At 42.7% G+C, this 10,336-nt stretch overlaps 1 protein-coding gene across 1 annotated transcript in view; it reads right to left on the reverse strand.

Moving 5' to 3' along the window:
- Positions 1 to 10,336, reverse strand: part of DSCAM (DS cell adhesion molecule) — a 442,855-nt gene that overhangs the window by 87,165 nt on the left and 345,354 nt on the right. The window contains exons 15-16 of the mRNA XM_017810914.1: positions 7,472 to 7,639; positions 3,730 to 3,800 (exon numbers count right to left, since the gene is read on the reverse strand). Of these exons, the coding sequence (XP_017666403.1) occupies positions 3,730 to 3,800; positions 7,472 to 7,639 (239 nt within the window). The remainder of the gene's footprint in view (positions 1 to 3,729; positions 3,801 to 7,471; positions 7,640 to 10,336) is intronic.

Genomic DNA, 10,336 nt, shown 5'->3' on the forward strand with positions numbered 1-10,336 from the left:
GATAATCAATGTGTTATTTTTGTTGTTATTGACACTGTATTTCAACAAGGTTTGCCAGCTTTAAATACAACCTTGGTTCTCACCACAACCCCTTTTGTATAATTTCATTTTAGGTTTTCATGGCTAAAGCTCCACATGCCTCCAAAATAAAAATGACCAAGTTATCACTGAGGGTTTTTCTTCCTGTTTTACCTTCAGGACTTGATGGTCTCGGAGGTCTTTTCCAACCTGGTTGCTTCTATAAATACAGTGTTGATCTCCTGGGGTATTTCTTTATTCTTAATTACATTGTACTGCACACTGCAATGAGTGCCTTCTGCACAGCACCATAGGGACCTACCCAAAAGTTAGGATTCACCATGGGACCAGACTACATTATGTCTGGGGACCCTCTTAAAGTAGTTTTTTGAGTAATGGACTAAAACTGCTCTGGCCAGAAGAAAACTGCAGCATATCAGGGGAAGTAAATGGCTCACTCCTCATTTGGGACTTCTTAATTGAAGGCCCTTTTTAGCCAGCTTACAAATCATCATTCAAGAAATCACTCTTCTAGTAAAGGCAGGACTACACAAGCTCTAACTCTGTGACTTCACCTTTGGCTGCAAAGGAGCTTTGAGGTCAAGAAAACAATTTCAACCATGTCCCCACCCCAGAGAACCTTGGCAACCATCAGCTGAGCAGGTAAAGCAAGGGCTGCAAACCAAGGCTGCCCAACCTTTAACAGGCAAATCCCCAGATTTTCTCCTGCTTGGAAAACACAGCACCTCATGGGGCCATAGGGTGCCTCTGCCTAGAGCCAGGAGCACATTCCCAGCCCTGGGATGAAGGACACTGCTACAGTGGCTCTGGTGCTGCTTGACCATGTCAGATACTGCTGGTCAATAAATCAAGGGATTTAACAGATTTAACAGATGCTGGGTCTACAGGAATAATATCTTGGAGGTTCACAGGAGCCTGGAGGACACGTGTTGCAGTCTGGCAGCACAATCCACAGCAAGCTCCAGCATCTGCACCATCACTGGCACCAGGTTCACGTGGTGGTGCACAGTTCTGGGAGCATGGACCCACCTTTCCTGATCTGGATATTTGCTGCAGGGGTACAAGCAGGCCCAGCGTGCCTGTAGCAAAAGCAAATGTGGATAGAGCCTTCCCAAATCTTCGTTCGCGAAGCCTCGCCATGAATGAAACAAGCAGGCATTTCCAAGGTCACAGGTAGCTCACACCAATTGTGAAAATCCATCTCTCCCTTCAGCTCACGAGACTTGCCAGGTTAATGGAGTAAATATTCAATACACAGCTCGTTTCTGTGATTGTCTTGTTATATTAGATACTGATCATTACTTGCCAAGAACTCACAAATCAAATTCCAAACATATTCTTGAGAGCACATCTCCAGCTGCTCATTTGATATGCATCAATATCAGTCAATAACTAGAGATCAGGACAATAAGTTGTACTTGAAATGTCCTGGAAGTACAAACTGAACCATATTTTAGACAGTGTTATTGAAACGTAGGTGTGGGAATTTGGTTTGTCCTGTAGCTGCCTGTTCACACCTGCATCTATAAAATTTAATGGCAAACCTTCAGGATCACAAATAACAGCTATAAACTCCAGCAGTGAACCGATGGTGCCTGTCTTCGCTTGCTGCTTTTCAAAATATCCCCCAAAATGAGCCTTATGAAAGGCAAGCCAAACCTTTCAGTGTGCCTACCCATAAATCCATAAAAACTGGTTCGTGCATAGAAGCTTGGAGGTTTAGTTGGCTAGATCAGATATCAGTCATAATTCTTAAGTGATTCAAAAAAAAATAATTAAGAATTTATTTCAGCTGCTGAGAACCAGCTGTACACTCTTGCTTGGCTTCAACAGCTACTTCCTTTGCTGTGTGTTGGATTTAAATCCATGCTTGATGTATGATTTTTGGAAGTGCATTGTTGTGCTTCACTTCAAGCACCAGGTAAGCCTGTGACTATTGAACACACACCTTTCTGTTTTGGAAACCATTTGATGAAAAGCAGCACTCACATAAATTTAAGATGGGGACAAGCCCCAAAAATCAGCATTGCATTTGTAACCTGCACAGAAGAGTTCCTACCTTTTCAGAAACCCCTTGAAACTACAATATAGACAATATTATACAATAAATAACCAGCCACCCATAGTTATTTGTATGGTTAAAGAGAAGAAGCTCATTACTACTATTCTGTCTTCCTGCATGGTCCATATAATGGGACAAAAGATACATCATCCACATTTGCTGCAGTAATTAACATCACTACAGAAATTAATAACTATCATGCCACCATCCCACTCCAGCACTTAATAATATATATTTCAGAATTGCAAATATGTGAGATTATCAATACAATTTGGAAACTGTCATTTATATTGAGGTTACACTGCTGTAATTAGAAAGCTTTATTCTATCCACTGTATATATATAAGATATATACATAGTGATATATATAAGCAGTATATATACCACAAGCCCATTTAAAACATGGTTTTAAAAACCAAGTACCTTTGGTATTACACCAAACCCAAACATGGTTTTAAATATCAAGTACCTCTGGTATCACACCAACCCCATTAAAATATTCTGCCATTGTCAAAACACCGGGAAAAATATAGAAAAACTGAGTCACGTGACATGCCAGATTTTTAAATAATACTAACATTTTTAAATCATTTTCTTTTGTTCATTTATTTCCATGGACTGTATTGAGACACTACACTGCTCTCTCTCTTTGTAGTAAGGATCTATCCCAAAGTCCAATGCAATGGGAAAAAAAGTCCTGTTGGTTCCAATGGTTCAGGGAAATTTTGCCCAAAATCACAGTGAAATTCTGTGAGTGCTCATTTTCCAAGCACGTGGCCTTATCTGTGAAATGAGCAGAAAGTAGGAAATGTTTTTGTCTTCAATACAGTCAAGTGGCTGCTGTTCCTGCTCTGGAGGTAGAAAAAACTTAAGGTTCTTTCTTTGCATGATGCACAACTCAATGGCCAATCAGAGATTCAGAGAAGGGTTTGGGTTGAAAGGGACATTAAAGATCATCCAGTTCCAACTCCACTGCCATGGGCAGGGACACCTTCCACTAGACCAGGTTGCTCCAAGACCCATCCAACCTGGCCTTGGACACTTCCAGGGATGGGGCAGCCACAGCTTCTCTGGAAAACCTGTGCCAGGGCCTCACCACCCTCACAGCCAAGAATTTCTTCCTAATATCCAATCTAAACCTACTCTCTTATCAGTTTAAAACCACTCCCCCTCGTCCTGTCCCTCCAGGCCCTTGCAAATAGTTTCTCTCCATCTTTCCTGTCGGCTCCTTCAGGCCCTGGAAGGCCACAATTAGGTCACCCCAAAGCCTTCTCTTCTCCAGGCTGAACAATCCCAGCTCTCCCAACCTTTCCTCCCAGCAGAGCTGCTCCAGCCCTTGAATTCATCTTGGTGCCTCCTCTGGACTCTCTCCAGCAGCTCCATGTCCTTGCTGGGCTGTTCCCCAGGGCTGGAGCAGCTCTGCAGGTGGGGTCTCACCTGAGGGGGCAGAGGGGCAGAATCCCCTCCCTCAATCAGCCCACGCTGCTTTTTTTGGCAAAGGCATCTGCAACGACCCTCCCAAATAAAATAACTGAGGCACAGTTGTTATAATACTCCCCTCGATGGGACCTCTTTGAATGCACCCAAATCCTGTCAGATCCCACATTCCTGGATGTGTGAGCATTTACCTTCCAGGTGACTCGGATGCTTTGTGATGATATAGGCTCCAGTTGGACATCCTGAGGGGGACCATCAGGAGCTGGGAAGACAGAAGAGAGATGCATCAAAACTGGCCCCTGCAGCCCCCAGAATCCAGCACTTCACATGTCATGTCACCATCTTAACACTCAGTGTCACAGAGATTTGGACTGAGCCAATGCCACATGCAAACTTCATCCAACAAAAGCAGGGCCTGGCATCTTCCACATTCAGGTGTCACCCTGGCCAACAGGGAAACACAACACATGCTGAAACACAGCAAGCTGCTAAATAAAATAAGAGTGAGTAAGAGTGGCTTTTCTTTTTTAGAGATACTCTCACGGTGCTGTTTCTGCACTGTAAATGGTGGAGACTTATTTTCAGCAGCCTGTGGGTGATAAAAAAGCAGCAGAACCCATATAAAGCAGGTGAGACAGGAGCTCCTAATCCAGCCTTCACCATGTTGCAAACTTTCCAGTGGGATCCTAGAGAATGAGCACACTCAGTCTAATATCAAATATTTTATACACAAACCCCCTGCACACTTTACCCCCTCCTCAGGGTAAGTACTCCAGCCAGGAAGTCGGACAGAAAATAACTGAGAAATGGGAAAAAAAAAACCCTGAGTCAGGAGAAGTTTTGTTTGCTCTCAGCACTTTGCCAGAAGTGTGCACGAGGCTTTAGAGGTGAGTGAAAAAAAGGAGGCCCTCAGTCTGGGGGGAACCTACTTGTCATCTGGGCAGCTACAAAGCAGATCAGGAATCTGCTGGGATTGAACAGGGAGATGTGAAGTAAATTGCTTGCTCAGCGAGGTAAATCATTGGAAAAGGGAGATCTGAGGAAAGGGATGGAGTCAGCTCGAGCTGCAGCGGAGGGTTCCCTTGGTGCAGAATATGGCCTCAGTAAAAGGTATTAAATTAACTTTTAATAGCATGACAAAGGAAGTAAAGCAATAAAAAGGGTGAGATGGGGCTGTTAGAGGTGGAGCAGCAGTAAATGACAGCTGTGCTGAAAGGAACCAGAACATTTGGCTTTAACTGATGAAAGCAGAGAGGCAAAGAATACAGCCTATAATATGTTTAATTTATTAAATATGCGCTATTCTCTGCCATTCCTGACTGTCCTTCATATGGGAAATTTCCAAAGCTTGAAAGAACTTTATTTCCATTCCTCTTGCATTAATACAAAGGAAGGAGAAGAGCAAAAAGTCCACTGGTAAAAATGAGACCTCTGTGAATTTTTTGAAGCCTGACCTTGATTCTGTCCCCCTGTTGACAAAAGTGAATGCCATTTCTCCAGGGTACATTATAATGCAGTGGAATTTGAGCAAAGCATTTGATCCTGAAAATGGGGTATAAAATGTGCCCCCTAAAATCTTGATTTTGCCTTGAAAGACCCCAAAAATTTTAACAGACCTGAACAGTTAACTACTCCCAGCATTCCATGGTGAAATATTTAATAGGAAGTCATTTGTTTTACATACTTAATGTCACACAGAGTTTGTGGCAAGGCCATAAAGAAAACCCAGATATCCCAGTTTCCTCTATTGATTTTTATATTAGGCAATGCCCACAGTGCTTCTTTTTCTCTGACAAGTGTTAGTGCAAGTGTGTATTTGCATCTGTTTTCCAACACGTGAGCTAATTTGGGCTGTATGAAAGAAAAGACGTGGTCTGCAAGCTTTGACATCATGCCATTCTTAAATATCTTTTTTCCACAGAGACCATTTATAGTTTTCTTTCTAATCAGGTCATTGCAATATGTGACACGCAATCTGGGCCCTTTACCAACAGCATGGTTGGAGTTGTTTAGTTTTTATATTGTCTTTCTTGGACCTCTATTTTGTTCCCTTCTCATTACTTTGTCTCTCATTCTCTGCTCCCAGGCTGTTCTCAATTTCCTGCTGAGAACAGGAGAACAGAAGTCAACAGTGATCAAAAAATGATGTTCTCACACGTTGCACATCACCTGAAATAAAATCCCAGGAGACAAACATCACATACCCTGCCTAAGCCTGACCTCCTCTCTCCCAACTCTTCCCTAGGTAGATCAGTGACTTTTGAATACAGTTCCACACTGCTGGTCTTTTCCTCCCAACAGAGGATCCTTAAAAGACAGCAACAAAAGGATCATTTATTCTGCAACTTGGTTACAAAGAACTGAGCAAAATGTGATGTTAAGGTTCCACCCTGTTCAAGGGGAAGCTGTTTTTTTTTTTTATTTCAAGGTCAGCTGCTGATCCTGACAACTTAATTATCATTTAGGAAAAACTTGGCAAGTAAAAAATATTATAAGCATGGGTGAATGAGCATGAGAGAGTAGATCCAAGACCCACCCCTGCACTTTGATGTATGTGCACAAGGGAGGATGGGCACTTTGGGGCTACAGATGATGCTGGCTGGGAGGATAGTCTGTTTTCTCCAGTGATTTCCCTATTTTCCTTGAACAAAGGAAGAGGAAAAACCCTGATCAAATGATAAATATTCTGCAAGCAAACTCTTCACCGTGAGCAAAGCTGCTCACTGAAGGGTTTCCTTCCGGTAGGGTGAAAAAAGAAATGAAGCTCGTGTCTCCAGCTTTACACTGAGCCCTTGTGTCCTGTTCTTACTCAGAAAGCCTCTCAGAACCAAAACCACGTTCTCCTGACAAAAGGTAGAGTTTCACTGCAGTAAATTCACCCACAGAGAAAAGGAGTGGGAATTACACAGCTGTATTCACGTGAGCTGAACTGAAAATCGGTCACCAAGTGTTCAAATCCAAGACCAACACGAATCTTCAACAAGCAGGAGAGTTTTCACCACCCCAGCTACTTGCACTACAGTTGTCCTCTCTAAATCCCCAAAGAAGGAAGCATCTTTGGGGATTTATTTCCTGTTATCTTAGCATAAGATAGCAGGAAAAATAAAATTGGCAAGACAAAAGTGATGCTTTCAAATATGAATGAGCAATTTCCCTGGTGACCAAGACTTTTCAGAGTAATTCCATCCAATTTCTAAGGATGTTGAAGCTACTTGGGTTACTCTCAGCACCTTTGTGCACTGTATATAATTGCAGTGTGTGCCTGCTACTTATGGCCATGCAACATTTTCTTTTCTAACTGCTGAAACAGAGTAAAAAAGGCCCCCATAGTCCTCCTGGGACAGAACCCTGTAATGATGTGGAAGAGTAAAAGGTTAAAGGTAAAATAAACAGTTGGATCTGATGGTCTTGGAGGTCTTTTCCAACCTAAATGATACATGGCAGCAAAGAACAGGGGGATGACAGTAACTAATGACAGCCAAATGACTCAAGTACAGAAGACTAAATGGTGGGTGGGTCGAGTGATGGAATATTCAGGAAGATTTGATTCACGTGGACCAACGTTCTGAAATGGGGGTAACTTAAATTAATTCCCTCTATTCACATTTGAGCATCCAAGGAAAGCCACAACACCCACAGGGGCGGGAACCACCACTAAAAATAGGATGTTGCTGCTTAAGCTGCCACACTGTAGACACAGGTGTGTTATTTCCAGGACCACAGGCTGAAAATCCGGAGCACAATGTCTCCTTTGACCACTAGATGCCACTGAACTGCTTTAATCACAGCCCTGCATGACGAAGTTGCAAAAGTCGCGCGACGGAACGACTCAGTATTGCCTTCGGTGCAGCTGCAGCATGCATTGTAAAGATTCCTCACATCAGAGAGAGAGAATTCCCAGCACATTTTGGATTGCACAAAGCCAGGGCACACCTGCTTCATCCGTGGTGATGGTGAGCTCGTTGCTGGCCTCGCTCTTGCCGATGCGGTTCTTGGCGTACATGCGGATGTTGTAGGTGGAGGAAGGGTGCAGGTCGATGATGGTGGCCTGGTTTAGCTGAGGGGAAACGTCTTTGGTTCTCTGAACGGAATCCCAGGAGTCTGTTGAGCAAGAAATTCGTGAGAAATCAGTAAGAAATATTAGAAAAACGCAGACAAATAAATGATGTCAGCGTGGCTGACACGAGCACGCAGTTAAAGCATCTCACAGAGCAGGGTTGCTGATTAGCCCAGAAAATGCCTCCTGGTGCTACAGGCAAATCCAGGGATCACCTTCCTAGACAGCACTCCTGACTGCTCCAAGTGGAGTGCTGTGACTCAGCTCTGGGGTCATCAGAAAATCCAAGGAAAGAGCTACTCTTTGAGGAGGTGGTGAGAGGGGATTCCCTGGTTTTGTGAGTGTGCACATACTGTGTTTTTTACCTTTGCTACATTGGAATAACTGTGAAAAAGACCCTTCCAAAGGGATACTCACTGAGGGAGAAACTTGGTTGTGCTCCAAAAAGGAGGAGAAATGACTTAATAAACAGGAGTGGCTGGTGACCTTTTTTGCTCTCTACAACTCCCTGACAGGAGGGGGGATCCAGGGGTGGGTTGGGCTCTGCTCCCAGGGAACAAGGGACAGGAGGAGAGAAAATGGCCTCAAGCTCTGCCAGGGGAGGGTCAGGTTGGACATGAAGAGGAATTTCTTTGTTGAAAGGGTGGTCAGGCATTGGAAGAGGTTGCTCAGGGAGGTGGTAGAGTCCTCATCCCTGGAGGTGTCCAAGGAAGGCCTGGCCGTGGCACTCAGTGCTCTGGGCTGGGGGACAAGGTGGGGATGGGGCACAGGGTGCACTCGATGATCTTGGAGGTCTTTTCCAACCTTAATGATTCCATGATTTTAATGGAGGGTCCTTAAACTAGCAGGGGTCAGTCAGAAGGTTTGACCCCAAACACCAGGAGCAAAGAGTGAGCACCAGCTTGGAGTACTTAGACACGGGGTTCATCACCCTCCAGGACTGGTGCCATTTCCCTGACTCATTTTAGGGTGCAAGAGAATGTAGAACCCTCTAAACTGTCTCTGTACACCTGCAAAAGGAGGAGCACATTGTTATTATTTGTGCTTACTATTCACCTGCCTGTTACGTTTTTAATAAATTATCCAGACATGTAATAGGAAAAAGGATGGAAATTGGCTAAACACAGCAACCCCTGTTTTCATCCCAGCATTGAATTGCTGAAAAAACCCTAGACAATGTATCAGTTTAAAGCATCTTGATGTCTTTTGTGTGTTGCCATCCTTCATTTCTTCCTTACTGCAGGCGATGTTCCCCCTTTAACCTCTGCAGCATCCTGTGGGGATGTCACTGCAGGCTCCTGGGAGTGTTTTACACTCTGGGTCACTGTAGGCAGGACTGCAGGAAGCTCAGCAGGTGAGAAAGACTAGTTTAAAAATAGAAAGCTCATCCCAGGTACAAAATATTTGCACAAACCATGTAAATTCTTTCGCTAAAAGATGTACAAGTTGTCACAATGACACGTCACCTGCACGCTGGCTGGTTACAGGGCCTGTTTGCTCACCCATGTGGCTTCATTTAAACAGAAAACATTCAGGAATCAGACATTTAAGTGATAGCTAAAGTAATTTGAATATATTTTACCTTGAGTTTGTCACAGATTTCTCTGTGGGATACTTTCAGAGGCTCTAAAGGAATTATCTGCAGGCAGCGCTTCTACAACTTGCTCTCAGTTTGCTCCAACTTTACAGAATTTCTTAAACTTCACAGAATTTTAACCAGCAGTTCCACTGCACTGAGTTAAATTTGATACGAGCACAGAAGCAAACTCTTGTCTTTAAAACTCCAAAAGGAAAGGAATTTCAAAAAAAAAAAAAAAAAGAACTCCTTGGTACGGAGATTGTGATGAGAATTTCTTTTAATGTGGTTTGTATGTTATCAGACTGCTGTGGCTTTCACTTGGTTGTTTAAAATACTGACCCCTGATAGGCCTCTAGTACATATTAGCTACTGAAATCAAAGAAACTGATTTGAAAATTTCTGGTGATTCTTAGTAGATTTAATAATGACACGCTATAGAGAAAGAGAGATGAAAACTCAGTCTCCTGTACTTCTAAACACAGGTTTCCAGTGTTTATTTATGGCTAATGCCTGGACTTCAGGAGCTTATTTTCATACATATAACCCCTTTTTGAAGGGTAAAATAAACAACAGCAATCCTTTTGAAACGAGCCAGTCCAGAGAGAAAAAGAATTCTCTCCAATCTTAAAAAATTTAATTGTTAATAAGAAAAAAAGGAAAAAAAAAAGGTTAGTTTTTAAAAAATTATGTTAATGAGAAAAAAGGGGAAATTAAAAAATGTGTTAGGAAGAAAAAAAGGGGGGGGAAGTTAATTTTGTTTTCTTCTGGCAAATCCTAAAAATATTTGTTCCTGTCCACGTGGTAAGTGAGGTGTTGACTGACTATTGGCTCTTCTGGTTTTCATTCTTGTTGCAGAGTACTTTAAAATTTACATGTGCAGAAAGACTAACAAAGCACAGAAAACAAGCAGCAATGCTCTAAAAATAAAACCCAAACAAAAATAAAACAAAAAAAAACAACCAAAAACATCCACAAAAAACCCCAAACAAAAACAAACAAGGAAAAAAACCCCAAAACCCAAGAAAAAACCAAAATAAAACAAAACAAAAAAGCCCCTCCAAACCAAAACAAACAAAAACCACAAAAAAACCCCAAAAACCCGAACCCCCCCCAAAAAAGCCAAACCAAACCAAAAAACCTTAAGCAAACAAGAAAAAAACAA

This window comes from Lepidothrix coronata, unplaced genomic scaffold, assembly GCF_001604755.1.
Source record: "Lepidothrix coronata isolate B3197 unplaced genomic scaffold, Lepidothrix_coronata-1.0 Scaffold30, whole genome shotgun sequence".
NCBI classification, from domain to species: domain Eukaryota; kingdom Metazoa; phylum Chordata; class Aves; order Passeriformes; family Pipridae; genus Lepidothrix; species Lepidothrix coronata.